Genomic DNA, 17,951 nt, shown 5'->3' with positions numbered 1-17,951 from the left:
AACAGTAAAGTTCCCTTTTTTTTTTCTTTTTTTTTATGGTGCTTTTGAAATACTGTGATTGCAATAAAAATTAAAAATACATTTATCTACAATTGCTGTCTTGTAATTTCCGACTGAAAGTTTCTTTATAATTGAGTGCCTTTTAAAGTGGATTGCTTAGTTAAAACATAGGATAAAAAACAGAGTATGGAGGACCCCAATGTTTGGTAATCCATGAGTTCCACTTTATTGTGTTACATGATTTCAGACATTAATGATCAGCAATTGATTAGTTCTGAGCAGATGCAGAAATTAACATTTGGTTGGCAAAATATGAAGAAATAGAATTTAACGCATGGTAAATTTAAAGCAAAACATGAAATAATAAAACGCCTATTAGAAGAACAGAAATGAATAACCAGGTAATATTAAGTGCTTAAGCTGGGCTGAGATGATGTTGTTTTGTTGTTTTTTTTGTTTTTTTAGCTGTTTAAATATCTTAATTATGTTTGATGGAGCCAACATTGTTATTTATTTTATGTTTGTTCTTTTGAAAGACCTTCCTGCCCCCACCAGTGTGGCAGAAGCGCTGAAACAGAGGCTGGAAATCTACAAGCAGGCAGCAGAGGGTGCTAAGAGCAAAGGAGATGATCGGAAGGCTCGCATGCACCAGCGCATTATGAAGGTAACCACTGCATTGTTTTTAAGGCAATCTCTCCTATGTTTTTTCCTCTTTTAAAGATACTTCATCAAGCTTACTGAAGCAGAATTAAAGAAACCATAAAACATTCAATTTGTTATTTATGTCATATGCTTTTGTTTGTTTTGCCTCTGTCACTCAGTGGAAACTTGACTGGACAGTCTTTAGCTTTCCCTATAATCTATAGTGTTGGCTAAATACCCTGGATGGGTGATTCTGTCAAATTTCACCTAGGTCAGAGTTTTAAACACCCTGCACAAATGTTATGTTGTTTGGAAATGCGTTAAAGGTAGTTCTCATAATAATAGTCCAAACCCACTCTTGGTCTTATCTAACTTATTTAACCTCAGAGTTTTGCACTTCACTTTTTGCGGCGACAAGCTAAATAAATAATGCTTTTTTTTTAACACATTCAAGAAAGTTTAAAAAGTTATTTTCTAGTTTTAATTAATATAATAAAATAAGTTCAACATCATTTTGAGCATTTTTCTTTTTTATTTTCCATAGTGCATATAAAAAAGGATTGTCTTATAGAATTATCTGCTTGACAAATGTGTACTGTATGTGCTAATGCAGTTTTACCTTGCTTAGCTGTTAGACATCACTGCCAGCAAGCAGCCTCACATTCTGTAAGATGTTTTAGAAGATTTGATCCTTTCCTCTAGTTTTGTGTGTCTGATTTTTATTTTATTTTGCAAATAGCAAATATTTTAAGCACTTAACTTGTCTAAAATGTGCCCAGTCTCCTGTTGAAAATAGTTTAACTGCAGAACATTCAAAAAGATTCCTCCAATGCATATTAGTGCAAAGAACTAATTACCATATTTTCTGTATTAAAAGTCGCTCCGGAGTATAAGTCGCACCAGCCATAAAATGCATAATAAAGAAGGAAAAGACATATAAGTCGCATTTTTGGGGGAAATTTATCTGATAAAATTCAACACCAAGAACAGACATGTCATCGTGAAAGGCAATTTAAAATAAAAATAGAATTACGGCAATAACAGGCTGAATAATTGTATGGTATGCTAACATTAAATGACACATAAACAACGAACTGAGAACGGGCCTGGTATTTTAACATATTAAGAGTTATTCAGATAACTATAGCATAAATTAACATGCTAACAAGTTTATCAAACCATCCTTGTCACTCCAAATTACTAAATCCAATGAAATCTTCATCCTTTGTGTCGCTTTTAAAGAACTCGGTTTACTTAAAACTTTCATCCTGCTGCTCGATACAGTTTTCAGCTGCAGTAATCTGCAGATTATGATTTTCTTTTCGGATCATATTTTATAAGCCCTTCCCGGTTGTTTTTTAGAAGTTAACACCAATGTTGAAATTATCAACACAAGCCTAGAGCGCCCTCTTGCGTTTTAGTGTGAAAACATGTGAAATTATATAGTAATGTGTTAATAATGTCACACATAAATCGTTCCAGAGTATAAGTCGCACCCCTGGCCAAACTATGAAAATAAAAATGCGCGTTAAAGTTGGGAAAATATGCTATGAACAAACACCAGGCTCAGATGAAGATGGCAAGCAAATGCACAGTAAAAAAAGAAATTAAGAACTATTCAAGGTCAATAAAGCAATTTAATCCTTTTTATGTAACTGTAGACGTGTATTAACACTATCCATGGCACCTATTGGTTTAAAAAGACATGTTTCCTGCTTTAAACCAACAGCTGTTGTTGTTTTTTTATGAGTAAAGGATTGCCGCGTTAATCCAGGACTTGGACCTCACTGTTGGATATGGTCTTTCATCACTTTTATGGTTGTGTCTTTGGTTGAAGCTCCTAAAACAGTGATCTGATGGAAAAATTAGTTGACAATTGCTCATATCAGCAGGGTGTGAAATCCTGATTGCATCTGCATGTTGTTAGAGCAGTTTACTTTCTAAGTTTATATCAGATATGAAGGTGTGCACAAAAATGGGCAAATTGCAGAGTTTGCTGTTTCTCCAAACACATTTCTCATATTTATACTAGTAAAGCTATTTTTAAAATGCTATATTTTTTATTATTATATATTAACATTATTTCAGCTGTTGTTTTACATAAATTCTTTGTCATTTATGCTTTTTTTTCACCCTTACAACCACTTATTTCCTTCAATTTGGTGTTAATGTCACAATTATGATTATTAAATTGTTCACTTTTTAGTTGGGAGCCTCAATTTACCATCCATGTTTCTTTTTTTTTCCTTGTCACTCTCGCTATTAACAGCAATACCAGGATGCCATTAGAGCTCACAATGCAGGACGACCCGTCAACCTTTCTGATCTGCCTATTCCTCCTGGTAACATTCAGAACTTTTTTTTTTTTTTCAGGTTTCACTCCAGTTACATGATTAGAAAGGTTAATTTGTATGTGTTTGTCCTTTATCCAGGCTGCCCACCTCTCCAGGGCTCAGAGGGGAGTCAGCAGAACCTGATAGGTGTCCTAGAAACGGCTATGAAAATAGCAAATCAGGATGCAGACGCAGAGGATGACGATGAGGATGGACAAAAAGAGGCAGCTAAGGTGGGAATAAACGGATTGCTGTGCCAAATGTCCAAATTGTTCTAGAGCGGCCAGGGAATCTTGATTGTCTGTGGATTAGAGGAAGTAAAGGCTTCATTGTGAGCCATTTTAGCTCCTGCAGCTTCAAAGGAATATTTTTCCTTCAGTATTGTTCTCTGTTTGGCAGCTCCCACCCACTGCAGGAGTCTTTGACCACCTATACTAAGGCAGTATTTACAAAAAAAATGCTTTTTATATTAGTGCACCATGTGTTGACTACATCTCTCGTCCTAACTCAGCTTAAAGTAACAAAGCTGTCACCCAGACATCTGCTGGTAGAGTTATGAGTGTTTTATGATTTTCTTGTCTGTAGCCTGCAGTGCGTCCTTCTGTGCAGAAAGCAAAGTCTCCAGCTCCCCCAGTCCCCGCTGGATCCTCAGCTCCAAAGCTGGGAGCTAAAGGTCTGTTAAAATCTCTGCATTTTTACCTTCAGTGTCTGCAATGCTAAAATAAACACAACCTGGGAACTTTTCCCATGTGCGACTTTATACCTTCCACGTTTAATTCTGTATGTCAGCACCCAAGGTAGGTCAATACACATCCTGAGAATTATGTTCTTTCCCGTGTCCCGTTTCCTTTTTGCAACAGAGTTAAAACTTAACCAGATGCTTGCAATCATAAAACGGTTTGTCATACTTCCAGGAGTGGCTTTCTTCTTGCCCTTACACTTCTATGAAGACCATAGTTGATATTTGGTCCCAATTATAGATATTTAGTACAGATGTTTCCTTCTTTAGAGTTGCTATTAAAGTGATTGCTGCTTCTTTAGTCAATGCTTTCCTTGCCCAGCCTGCTAGTTCTGCTGGAAAGTTATGTGTTGATTGTTCTCACAGTTTAGCCACAGTCTCTCAGCCACAGTTTTCAGATGATCAATTGATCAGAGCTCTGTGAGATTTTCAAAGCTTTAGGTCTTGCTTTATAGTGTAACTGTGCTTGTGACTTCTGTAAGAATCTCTTCCTGACCTGCTTGCTATGTTTGTCTTTTAGGATGAAATCTTGAAAGCATTCATAGAACAGCTGGTTTTATACTATTTAACATCTATTTACAAATTAGTTGATTTCTAAAGGTTTCTTTATGGGTGTCAGAATAAGAGGCATGAATGTGACTGAATGTATGACAGACTTTAGTTTTAAGTTATTGCTTCTGTCTGTGATTTTTTTTTTTTTTTTTTTTATACCAGTGATAATACATTTAGTGAGCAGATCCGTTTATGTTTTCAGCCCAGCAGCAGGTGGACTTCCTGTTGCTACGGCGACAGGCCTTTATGCGTGCAGCGCTTCGCTCCAAACAAGTGAAGGTGAGTTATACTGTGTTATGTTTTTTCACCTGTTATGTGTTCCTCTGCCTTAGTTAGCAATGATTCGTTGATGCTTTGGGTGTTTTCAGGACATGATTGGAGCAAAGCAGCACCTCAGGAACGCCAAGGGACTGGACAACATGATCACAGCTGCAAAGTCTGGCCTACCCATTGATATCACAAAGGTAATGAAGATATTTCCTTAAAAAAATTTGTGTTTTAAGGTGACTTTGGTGCATCAGATGGGAAGCTTTATTGGTAGGTGTTTATACTGCATCAGTCCTACATTATTTTCGCCCCAAGGGATTTATTTTAGAATATCTGACTTTTATTGAAATAACCCACTGATTACCCTGACTTAACTTTCCATTGAGTTACCCACAATGCCGTGGTTCTGTCTCTTACTTTCAACAGGATGTCTTAAGTGTCAATTCACTGAATTGATTTTCAAATATAATGTGCTGTAAATAAGTTTGTTTTAATTTTAAGTGTTCAAAGAGACGCCTGCAAGCAGGATGCAACCCTTGCAATAATTTTCATTTTAGTGTGAAAAACAGCAATTCCTAAATTTTCCTTTTAGAACAAGCATAGCAAGTTTCTAAAGGAAATAGGACCATAGATGTCAAGAAACCTTTGCCCAGACACAAACTTGAATGCAACCCTGTTTAATTAGAGAAAGAGTGACTTTTACTGATTTTGCTGCTGAAACTAAATATGTTCAACTTTAAGAAAAAAAAAGTAAAGCAAGTTGAAATTTATGACGCCCAAAAGTACTTTCAGCTTCACAGTTTTGACATGTGTGGTAAAAGTTTAGTTGCTAAAGATGCAGTTCTTGTTTGAGTGCCTTTTTGGTTTTATTGTACTCATTACTCTTTTGCTTTTGGAGATTTTTGTTTTGTTTTTTTAATCCATACACATGGTCACAGCTTCTCACCTCTTTCATACAGATTCCAAGTGCTCCAGTGAGTGAGGAGGATTATTCCCTGGGTCGCTCCCGGACCTCTCCTGTCTCCCCTCGCTCCAGTGAAAAGTACCACGACCTCATGGACCGCTTACGAAATCAACATAAGGTTAAAATCTTTTTCTTTTTTCTTTTTTTCCTAAGAAGTCTCACTTTTATTATTCACACAGCAATCAATTCATGTTATCATAAAACTAAAAATCTTTAGGTCTTCATTTGTTTTGTTTTTTGGTAAAAACAATTTTTCTTGCTTTGCAAACATTTTTTTTTGTCATCAGTGATCTTGTTTCTTCTGTGTCTTCTTGGACAGAAATTTTCAGATCTCTGTCAGCAGTTCACTCTCATGGGAAACATACCTGAGGCTTTGAAGTAAGAAACACTTCTCCTGATTGTATTCATTCATTTATTGATATACAGGACTTCAAATGTTCTCCTTTCATGTAATTTTGTCCAATAAAAGTAACTAAGCTTTCACCTTTTCCTAGTATTTGCAAGCTCTCTGGTTCACTGGATTGACAGGGATTTAACTCTTTCACGTTTTATAACATTACAGAGAGTGTTTGCCGGCTGCCTGAAACATATCATAGGCATTTTCCCATGACACTCATCTCGTAAGATTAAGCCACAGTCCTTAAGGGTCCTGCCTTTAAAAAAAATAAATAAATAAATAATTTCAGGCTGCAAATCACCGTAACTGGTGTGGTTTTTGTTTTTTCTCCACCCTTTAATAATCCAGCTAGTTGCAATGGAAAAAAAGCAGATGACAGGATCAAAGTTTCAAAGATTTTTTATGACTGTTGACTTGAAAGTTAGGTTTAGGTATGAGGATTAGGGGATAACAGACTGCTGAAGAGAATCTACCAGGGATGCCCCAATCCTATATATAGTTTGAAAATAGGTTTGATATTAACCCAAAAAACAAATATTGGCATATATCAGCCTACACCTGTGTTTAGGTGTAAAAATTATTGCGCTTTGTCACACAACACTTTGACCACTAGCTCTGCAGACTTCAGGGTTTTATACAATGAGTGTTTGTGTGGGAGTCTCATTTCTGTTTGCCCTCCCTTTAGGACTGAGAAACTTGTTGAAGAGACCATGAAGTACATAGAGATGCTGAAGAATGCCCATGCCAACGGTCAGCCAGTCCCCAAGTGCCACACCCAGGAGAGAACCTTCAACTCTCCAAAGTAAACCTCTTTTTTCCTCTTCAGATTTTGCTCAATATTTAGTGTTTGTATGGAAGGACTTAACAGGATTCTTAAGTTTGAATCCATCTTTGAATCATTTCAGAACTTGTAAGGCAGACTCATATACATGGGTTGTAGTTTGTACCTTAATTTCAGGAACATGGTTTCGTTCTTTATAATACTGTGCAAATGTATCTTTATGTAAACTTGTTTTATTGTGATGAGCCATGAGTGATGTAGGGACAACATAAACTTCTGAGAGGAGTGACTTGAGTTTTTGGAAAATGTGCAAGTCATGTGACAGGCAGCTACGCTCTACCCCTTCTATTCATTTGGCTAGCTAATCTGAATAGTTGAATTCATTTCGAGAGCGAGATCATCTGTGTTAGTAGCACTAGACATCTTCCAGGCATGTGAGTAAAACTAGCAGCAGTTCAGCGGACAGGATGAATGAACGGTAGCCGGAGCGTGCGCGGATGACATCATACACACTCCGCTTTGTTTTTAAAACATATAAATATAAAAAAATATAACCGCGGATGTCTGGGGGACAGTGATTCGCCTACATGTTATGAATGCTGGCGTACCATAAAGAATAAATTATGAGCAGTTTAGTTTGTGCCTTCAATTCGTTGCCCATAGGAAGACGTTACTTGGAAATAAAACCGAATATCTTCAGAACAGCTCCAAATAACACAAAACTAATTTGGGTGAGTAGAACATGATGTAATGACGTAAAATCAAGGGCCCAATGTAAAAAAAAAAAAACGGTGTTCCCCTTTAAGATTAGGGAAAAGAAGGCCACTTTGTATTGAGTGGTATGGCTTAGGGATCAGATTGAGTGAAAGATTTGGAAAAATATGTCAGACAACAACATCTAAAAGTTCTATTAGATTAAACTTGATGTTAAATTTTCTCATCATGCAGAAGCATTTTAATTTAGTGAAATATGTTTTAGCCCAGCCAATGGGCTACTTTACCTCACTGGATGAGAGATGAATCAGAGTGACTCAGTGTGTCTCTGTTCCAGTATCATATCAGGCTAAAAGCTGTGTGACTCATTCAACGTGCATGATAAATTGGCTCATATTCTAAATGGTTGTTTGTCGTTTATATAGAATATACTCTGACCTGTCTCCTAATGACCTGGTACTGTACATCATCCGAGGCGTCAACCTTCCAGCTCCGTCAGGTACAGAAAACAAATGCATCCTTGAGCTGATCACCATGTAATCTGGTAAATCTGTGGCCTTTTACACCAAACTCTAACTCTACAGGTGTCTCTCCTAATGATCTGGATGCAAGCGTAAAATTTGAGTTTCCTTTTCCCAGCTCGGTGAGACGCTTTTCTTTTCTCTCTTGGTTGTTTTTACTTAGAGCAAACCGGTGAAACTTTGCTGAATCGTGTGTTTGTGTGTAGGAGGACGCCCAGAGGGACAAAACCGGCACCGTGAAGAACACCAGCAGCCCAGAGTTTAAAGAGCAGTTCAAACTCAACATTAACCGAGCCCACAGAGGATTTAAACGGGTCGTTCAGTCCAAAGGCATCAAGTTTGAAATTGTCCACAAGGGGTAAAATTAATACATCATAATTATTTATTTGTAAGACATCTTTTAGAGAGACATGGAGAATCAAAAGGAAAAGAGAAAAAGAATCCTTGCTTTCTAGAAATAAATACGACTGAATATAACATAAGACTAGCCATGGATAGGATGATGACATAAAATCAGCTGAAACAAGAAAACAACAACAAGTGCTAATGAGACTGACCTACAAAAACATGTTCAGATGCAGTTTGAAAGGCTGTACATTTATAGTTTATTATTGATTAGCTAGTCGGTTCAGAATTTGATTCCTAAATTATGCTTTAAATAGAGCCCAGTTGCCCTAAGAGTGTCTGTCTTGATGATCTAAGTGCTCTTTTGGGTTTATTTACCTGGAGCATCTTGGTTTAATTGTAATGTGCCGAATTATTTAAAGCTTTAAAAGTAAGTAAAAGAATGAAGTCCATATAGAAACAGAGGGAGTGTACATATTTGGACTTCTCTTCCCTGTTGATGTGAATGCAAATTAGCAGGTAAATATCAATCGGTTTTTTTATTGTTCATTTTCCCATGTTGATAACTGTCTGACTTGTAGAACCTCACTGACTGCTGCTGTTCTAATCTTCCAGCCAAATTCATGCAAAGCATGTCCTTGCAGGCCTCTCTTTCCTCAAAAAAATCTGCAATATTTGGGGACATAACAAGAACACCAACAACATGTTATTCTTGACCAAAGCATGCTTGGATGCAGTGTCAAATGCAACCACATTTAAAAAGGAACTTAACCTTAAAATTATGAAAAAGCGCTTTCTCTAGGTTCCTATGAGATTTAAATCTATGGCTTCTGTATCTTATACCGTTTACCTTTCTTTCATCCCTGTGTGTTCCTGCAGAGGTCTATTTAAGACCGATAAAGTGGTGGGTACTGCTCAGCTGAAGCTAGAGGCTCTGGAAAACCACTGCGAGATCAGAGAGATCATAGAAGTAAGGGTTAATTAAATGTAAGGTTTACACGACCATGCATTTGCTTCAAATCTCTCTGAGAGGGAGTGGGTGTGTATCTTGGTAGGTGATGGATGGTCGTAAAGCTACAGGTGGAAAATTGGAGGTGAGGGTGAAGATCAGAGAGCCTCTCTCTGGGGTGGACCTGCAGCCAACGACAGATAAGTGGTATGTTCTGGAGCTGGTCCCGACGCTCTCCCCTCCAGAGAAACAAAGGGAGTGGGTGAGTAGTTGATCATTGAACAGTTTGAAAGAAAATGTTAACATGAAGACTGTTTTCATGCATCAAAACCATGATGGAAAGGGTAGTGATGACGGTGGTTATAAAGGTATATATCTGATGATTTGAAACAAAGAAAATCGGAGACTAAGAAAACAATGCAGCACAATTAATCCCTGAAATATGTCAACCTCTCTCTGACTTCTGCCAAAAATAGACAAACACCCAAACAGCCAAGATGGTGCACGTAGTAGGGCTGAAAAAAATTTGTTGGATTAATCATGATTAATCAATTATTGAAAAAATCGTCAACTAATTAAGCAATCAATTAATCGTTACTTGGAATGTAGTAACTCTAAAACATGCCTTTAGCTGACAGAGCAACCCACTTAGAGCAGTAATTATATCAAAAGTTGTAAACCTTTTGCATTTAAGAAACAAAAAAAATCATCTGTCAGTCTGCTCTATCCAGAACTCCTCAAGTGGAAAAGTTTTAGTTTTAGCTGGTTTCATTTCCTAAAAAATCTTATTAAGGAACCTTTGGCTATCTGATTATTAATCGAAAAAATTATCGGCAGATTTATCGCTTTGCAAAATAGTCGTTAGTTGCAGCCCTTGCATGTAGGCCACCAAGGTCTGCTGGTACATATTTGACACCTACCAGAGATAGCATTAAGAGCAGTCATCTACCATTAAGATTAATGCCTAAATTGTTTTTTTTTTCTGTATACTAATTAGCAACATTTGTTTTCTTTGTTATTTTAGAGCCAAATGACAGTTATAGCGCTCCCGAAAGCTTCCATTCACTTATTTATTGTGAGTTCTACAACTGCACCAGGGCCACCAAACCTTTAAGAAAATACTCAACTCAACTTTATTTATAAAGCCCTTTAAAATGACAACACCTGCCACAAATTGCTGTACATATCAGGTAAAGTTAAAATTGTATAAAAACAACAGACATTTAGAGGAATAAAACAAATACAAAACAATAAAACAAACCACAAATGCAAAAACAGAGAGAGTCATTTGCTGTGTTAAAAGCCAAAGAATAAGAATAGGTTTTAAGATGAGTTTTAAAAATAGACAGTGAAGAGGATTGTCTAATGAGGAGAAGGAGCTCATTCCACAATTTTGGAGCAGCAAATGAAAAAGCTTTGTCTCCTCTGAGCTTGCATTTGGACCTTGGTACCTGCAGGAGCAGCATTACAGCTGACCTTAGGCACCCAGTGGAAACATGGGGGTGGAGAAGCTCAGAGAGGTAGGGAGGAGCCAAGCCATTTAAAGACTTAAACACAAATAAAATAATCTTAAATAAATAATCCAATCTTGGGGGAAAAAAATTCTCAGACAGTAAAAACTATTCATTTTATTTATAGAATTTTCAATGACTTAATTCAGTAAATTAAAGCACACTAATTTATAGTATTAGCAGCATCGTGTTATTTTTTAAATCGTAAAATAAATATTTAGTGTTTAAGGTGGCCTGCTCTTTTGTTTCAACCATACTGCTGCTTAGAATAGAATAGAATGGAATTCAACTTTATTTTCTTTACACTGTCACAAGTACAAAGCAACGAAATGTAGTTTGCATCTATGCAGAAGTGCTATACAGGATATAAATATTTATTTACATGTGCACAGGGAATATGTATGCATTGACTATAAATGGTGTATAAATGGAGGGTAATCGTTAGAGGCTATAAAATAAATGAATAGTTAGTTAGTGTTTACTGGTCACTGCTAAAGGAAAAAGGCTTTGAGGAAGTATGTTTGAGGATGGATGGCTCCACTTGTTGATTTGAATGATTCACGTTACTAAAAGTGCTTTGGATCTTTCCCTTCTGTCGGAATCAGGCTCCATCTCCTCGATCTAAACCCAAACACGAATCGAGCGGCAGAAGCAGTCATTCCAGCAACTCTCCTCCACAGTACAAGCTCCACAGCTTCAGCCTCCTCAACTACGACAAGGAGCGGCTGGAGAGGAAGGTTTGTGTGAGCCGAGCCTGTCCGTGACAGCTTTTTACCAGAGGTCTGCTTGCTCATTGATGTCGTCTTTCAGATTGGAGATTACCGGAAAAACCATCGCGATCCCCCAGCTGACCTCATTCATCAACACAAAGACGTCCTGCACAGGCTGCAGTGGCAGAAAGCGCAGCTGGAGCGCGCCTCTCCTGCTCTGCTGACAGGTAGTACAGATTCATCGCTTAGCGGTTTATCCAATAATCAGACAGAACAGACTTAATCAGGCTCTGTCAAAATTATTAAACCTTACTAATATAAGTAATGAGCAGTGAAAGATCTCATATGATTTATTTGTTCTTTGTGTTTGATATTTTTCATAGATTTTCTTTGGAGTAAGCTTTCTCTTGTACTGTGTACATTAGAAGTACATACTGTGACTGTACGTACTTATAATGTAAAAAAAATTATGAAACTCAGGTCTCCCTGTTTATTTAGTTGAGTTGAAGATATGGAGGAAGAAAGCTTAGCTTCTTAAATGAGAACTGTTTTTAGACGGATCAGACTGAGATCCTGATGCTCAGCAGGGAGACTGCTGTGATTTGAACAATGTTATTCTATTAATCTGGGCTGCTTGGTGATTGATTGCTGGTCGTGTTAAGGGAACATTAAATACCACAAGATCCCAAGGAGGTTAAACTGTTGGCTGCTATAGCTGTTGTCTGATTGCAAACTGAGACAAAGGATTCCTGGACTGAACTGAATTTTCTTCAGCGTGGTTCTTAGGCTGTAATATTATGGGAGTTTTCTGGAGGCTATAGCGTAAGATATCACCTAAGGCACACTGCCCTGCAGGTTTAAATGTTTCCCAGCTTCAGCACAGCTTAGTTCCTTTAATGGTTGATTGATGGCCTTAGTTGAAAGGCAATCATCTGAAACCGGTGTGATAAACCTGCATGACAGTGTGCTTTAAGGACCAGGGTTGAAACAACACTGTTATAGTATACTGAACAATACATGTGTTCCCTCTTAATTTCCATTTTTTCCTTCCTTTTTGGTATCTTTCTTTTCTCCTTCCCTTCATTATTTCCTTAATTTGCTATATTTCCTTCCTTCCTTCCTTCCTGACCTCCTTCCTAACCTCCTTGCCTCTCCCCTTCTTTCTTAAATTTTTAAAATCTTCCTCATGTTCCCCTTTCTGTCTTTGCTCTCCTCCTCCAGTATTCGGAACAGCTCGTCTTTCTCATAAAATCCTTTAAAACATGACATGTGGACATTTCACTGCCTCTCTCTTTTCTTTGTTTATTAAATATGTCCAGTTTTGCTGTCTCTTAAATGAGTGTGCTGAAATATTTAATAATGCAGTAATTGATAAGCATGTGACCTGTGTTTTTATGGCATGTACAGAGTATGAACACGTGCTGCGGCGATTTGTCCAAGGACTTTCTGATTCTGTAAAGAAATACTCCAGCCAAGGCAACAGGGTGAGTGCAAGGGTCAGAGTTGTGGGGGGAGTTCTCCGATATGTTGTGTTCCCTCTTCTGGTAAACATGCTCATTCTGTTTATTCACCAGGAAGCTGCAAAGGATGCGCTGGGCAGGCTGAAGATGGTAGAGAGCGAGGTAAGGACGACTGTCAAAGACCTCAGCAGCAGTCTAAGATGTTTTTATGAGCAAAATATGTATTTATATTTCTTTCTAATTTCAAGCTGGAATCTCTAAAAAGAAAACGCACCGGATGAAAGGATGGTGAGGTGGAGACGTGGCTGGAGTACTGTTTTCTCTTTCATTCATGCTTGCCACCAGACGCTACAAAACGCAGCTTGGATGAGACGATGCTCATGACCGAGACAACTGCATGAGCCGACCTGCTTCCTCTCTTTCCTTACAACCTGTATTACAAGTGGGCGGTAAATGTATCTACTGAGGGACAACGGAAGCTAAAGGAAGCCTTTAGAGGGTGGAAGGAGAACCTGAATTATTTTGCACTTATTAAGATAAAACACTACAGAGATTTGTTTTTACACCAATCATTTGAATGATTTGGGAGATTAATTAAAGGATTTTGTTTTACATTTTACACCAGCTCTTTTGGTGTTCACTAATGACCAAAAATATATCTTTGCCCGTTTGCGGGTTCTGAGGTGTTCTGAACAAGTGGAATGAGGTGGAATTAACCCTTTCTTGTCACATTTTACCTTTGTAATGAGCTTAATCTAATCTGTCTGCACCAGTGTTCCCAGATTACAATAATCTCCTCCTTTTGGAGTCTTCTGGTACTGAGAGGAAAGAAAACGAAACACAAAACAGGGCTTTCGAATCCCGGTGCTTACATCCTATGAAGGATTACTTTTTCACCAGGAAACAGTCAGGGAGGTGGGAACTGGTTGTTAGGATCCCTCCATCATCACATGTCTATTATTTCGTTACTTGATCTTTATGGGTCATTTCCTTATTTGGTTCTAGTCCAATTCAAGTCAAGGCTAAAATTATTAATAAATTAAATATTAAAGCTTATGGTTTAAAATGAATTTCCTTTGACTAAAAAGTTTTAAACAAACAGGAGATAAGGAGCATCTTCTACTTGTAATTAACCAGGATTGATGGGGCATTCATTTTGAATAAAACATTAGCTTACTCTTTTTAAAAATGGTATTTTCTCTATAATCAATGAGAAATCTTTATTGGCATTTCAGTAATTAAATCCTTTGACTTCCTCTGGTTATCTTTAACATTGGATGGCCTCTTGTCATCAGCCTAACTCAGCTCTCCATAGATTTTTTGTTTCTTTCCTTTTATCTGATTCATGTGTGGACTTCAGCTTGGTCACTCCAGAATGTCAGAAAAAACTTTAAGATTAAGCATTAATTTAAATGTATTAATAATTCTTGGCCTAACCATGCATAGAATGTATATTATGTCAGTCCTCCATTCATTTATTTTTTAACAGAACTAGGTTCCCAGGTCTGAATATCTGATATTTTTTTAATCCACAAAGCGTTCAGTCTTAGATTTTTAAATACAACCATAAAAGACTAGACTCCTCAGAAATCTATTTGGCTTAACTATTGCTCTATTTGCTGTAACTCTCAGTACAGTTTGAAGGCGTGACTTTTGGAGCAGTGTGGAGAGGGATGCTGGTGTTTGTCGTTTTCAGTTAGCCATACTTGGTGCTTCTTAGGTTTCCCCAACATCTTAAATTAATTTCTTTCAATCTACGGATTTTGGTGTACGGTGGATGTCTCCAATTTTTAACCAACAGGATACTAATTTCAAACTCCCGTCATATTGATTTTTTAAAAATGAAGCTGGCATTAGTCTTCCAAAATGATGTTGGAAATTTGTTGAAGGCAGGAAGTTGGTATTCAATGTACTTTGTCATGAGATAAGTTGTCTGACAGAAGAACAGTCCTGGTAACATAAGGTGCAGAAGGAAATGAGACTCAAAGCAATTGACTTGATCTGTATTTAGACGTCTCCTTTTTCAGTTTGAGTGTAATTATGCTGCCAGTCCGTAATGAATTAATTCAGCAGCCGATCAGAAAATAATGAGCAGCTGCTGTGTCACTGCGCTGCTGCTGATATCTGTCCAGCTGAGATCATAGACTGCTCTGTCCACAGGACAGATCTCCAATTTGTGCTGGTATGGAGAGGTAATTGCTCATCCACCCCCCCTGTCCAAGCCATTTTTTTCCCTGAACCATATTTTAAAACCAGAGACATGCGGAGACGCAGCAGATCGCACCAGCTTCCACAGTCAGACCACTGAGCTGCCATGCCTTATGATCTTTTTTAGGAAACCCCTTGCAGATGTTTCTGCTCTTGTTTGATAATATGTTGCCTATCAGCAGCAGCACCTAGCCTGCTTCACATGAGAATAAAGTATCCATTTGCTCACATATAGGCTTTTTTTTTATTCAGTCATATGGCCATTGAGATAATCATGTGTTCAGAATATATTGCCATGCATCCTCAGAAAATAATCTTAGTGAAAGCTGGAGTTTGGAGACTGTTGTGAAGCTTTTCCTTCTCCTACTTCACCTACTGACCACTTAAATTATGTATTTCCTGTCCTTTAGGCAGCTATTGATTTCCATTAATTTGAGGTTGTCTTATAAATAACTTTAGAGGCTTTTGGGCCAAATGTGACAGCGTTAATGTTCGTCTCTAATGCATTTATGTAGCGGTGCGGTTTAAATGCCGATTAATCTGCAAAGCTCTGCATTAGGCGAGATTTAATGGCTGTGACTTTGACTTATTTTAATGCAGTCTCTGGGGATTAGCTTTTTTTTAAAGGTCTTCTTTAAGGGTTTTCATCTATTTCAGAAACATGTGAAGCTCACCAAGGGCTGCTATTATAGGTTTAAAGGTTTTAGTCGGCTTCCATTGTAATATTTGCAGGTATTCTTTTATTTTTAAGTATGAAACTGTATTTGAGTATAATGAGAACAAGCTGGGATATTTGGATTTTCTCTAAACAAGGAAGGATTAACATCAATGTTCTGTACATTTTAAAGAAATGTTGCTCAGGAACCTGTAGAAAATCATCATGCTGTTTGTTGCAAACAATTCTTGCTAGGTAGATTTTTTTTTAAAGAAATTCAAGGGCATTTAGATGTCTGACTTGCCCGTTATGTTCTGTTTGGAAATCACAAAGCCATTTATGATTTTCTATTTCATGCATCCGAAGTTTAAACCTCTAGCTTCTGATGTGAGGTGAGGGTAAACAACTTGGAGATGCCCACCCCTTATTACTCTACTAGCTTTCTGCAGTACAAAAGTACAACTAAACATGATACTACCACCACCATGCTTGACCGTTTTAAAAGGTCTGTGTGGCCTACCTAAGCCTTGACCTTATTCAGATATTGATGGGTTTTTTTCCTAGGAAGTAGAGTCAATGCTTACAACCAACTTATTTAAATGAGCTCTGCTATTTCTAAGAGTGAGCTTTCTAAAGCCAGAATAACACCAGACAGCTGTTGATGGCTCCAGAAAGCCATGCAGTTGAGGTCTAACTTGCTGAGGAAGAATTTACCAGATGTTTGTGGGGTTTAACCCGAAAAGATCAAATCTACACTTATTTAAAACGTATTTTCCCAATTCTTATTTTGAATCCATTTAAATAATTCCTCATGTTGACAGAACTCCTCAGATACATAATCAAAAGCTGTTCATGCTGGTGATGAGCGAATGCAATCCTCTGACTATGGCTGTACATTTCTAGTGTTATTCAAAGACTAACTGTTTGATCATTGATGAAGTTGCTCCTTGTACTCCGTGCGCTGCATGGATCTCCCGGTGTTTGGAAGTCCAAAGCTAAAGGCTACTAGTCACTAATGTATGCTATTGTTAGCGAATGCTAAATTCTCATTCGGCAGGACCTATATATTAAGGTTTTTATGTTATAAACACACAGAAATGAGCAAATTGTAAGAAAAGTGTAATTTCCCATCTGCCTGAATTCTTGTTGGATGGAGGAGTTTTATATATCACCCTTTTAGCTTTCAGTAGGTCTGAGTCATCATTGAATGACTGTCGATGTGTCCAAATGTTGCAGCCTGAAAACAGCACACAGGAAAGTCTTATTTAAAAATTCATCAAGATACTCTCTAGTATCCTGGATGTCATAGCAGAAAAAAGCTGCAAAAGATGCAACAGTATTTTATTGTTCTAGCTAAAGTCCGTCAAACTAAAAAGGCACTTTGGGAATGTTCTGAACTCTAGAGGATGTGTGGGAAAGTTTTGTTTTCTGGGATAAAGCTACTTTTATTGGGAATGCTGAAAGCCACATTATAGCTCTTTTCATAGCTTTGTTGTAGCCTCATGTAGCAAAGCATTTTTTTTTTATCTTTATCAGTAGATTTCACCCTGTGCTATCCTAAACAAACACTCCTCATGTAACCTCCTGGCCTGTAGCTGTCCCTTTATCATGGCAACAAACTCATCGACCTTCATGCTGGTGGGACGGCAGAAGAAAAACCATTTCTGAAATTGCTCCTGCCGGTGACTCACACTCCTCTCCTGTGTTTACACTACACTCCACACACACTCATCCCTGCTCTGCTAATTGGTTAGTCCTTCGCCCTTTTTTTTTCAACCTTTGCGTCCAAAAAGGTTTTGTTTTGGTTTTTTTGGTTTTTTAAATCTGGATCAAATGTATCCTGTAGTTGAAACTCATAGTTTGCATTGTTTTTTTGTTTTTTTTTCCTTTATTCCAAGTCATGAATGGGCAATCTGTATAAATATATTTTTTATTGAGTACAGCACGAGATGCTCCGTTTATATATTTCAGTCTTTGGTTTTCAGTGCTGCTCAAAGGTGGGAATGTTCCTGATTGGTCAGGCTTTATTATGTCATGTATGAGGTTGGTTTCAAAACAAATTAAAATTAAACATATGAAAAAAGATGATTCTGTCCTGCTTCTTTAAAGTTTTTTTAAATATACATATGGGGACATTCACCTGGTCCCCATGTGGTAAAGTTCTGTCCTGTGAGTTGGGGTTAGGGTTAGGTATATGCTGGTA

General features: G+C 37.6%; 1 protein-coding gene across 1 annotated transcript; it reads left to right on the top strand.

Annotated features, from left to right (window-relative positions):
- The first annotated feature begins 459 nt into the window (after positions 1 to 459).
- On the top strand, positions 460 to 17,841 carry cc2d1a (coiled-coil and C2 domain containing 1A). The gene is made up of 19 exons (XM_015396370.1): positions 460 to 664; positions 2,912 to 2,984; positions 3,075 to 3,208; positions 3,561 to 3,648; positions 4,469 to 4,545; positions 4,635 to 4,730; positions 5,493 to 5,615; positions 5,817 to 5,875; positions 6,580 to 6,696; positions 7,815 to 7,888; positions 7,974 to 8,032; positions 8,117 to 8,268; positions 9,135 to 9,225; positions 9,311 to 9,466; positions 11,321 to 11,452; positions 11,526 to 11,652; positions 12,833 to 12,909; positions 13,000 to 13,047; positions 13,134 to 17,841. Exons 1-19 carry the CDS (start codon positions 485 to 487, stop codon positions 13,164 to 13,166), a joined length of 1,896 nt encoding a protein of 631 aa, XP_015251856.1. The 5' UTR covers positions 460 to 484; the 3' UTR covers positions 13,167 to 17,841.
- The last annotated feature ends 110 nt before the right edge of the window (positions 17,842 to 17,951 follow it).

The sequence above is a fragment of the Cyprinodon variegatus genome, unplaced genomic scaffold (genome assembly GCF_000732505.1).
Source record: "Cyprinodon variegatus isolate N-32 unplaced genomic scaffold, C_variegatus-1.0 Scaffold792, whole genome shotgun sequence".
Taxonomy (NCBI): domain Eukaryota; kingdom Metazoa; phylum Chordata; class Actinopteri; order Cyprinodontiformes; family Cyprinodontidae; genus Cyprinodon; species Cyprinodon variegatus.
The sequence above is the reverse complement of the archived record's forward strand: the minus strand, read 5'-3'. Positions and strand labels throughout refer to the sequence as shown.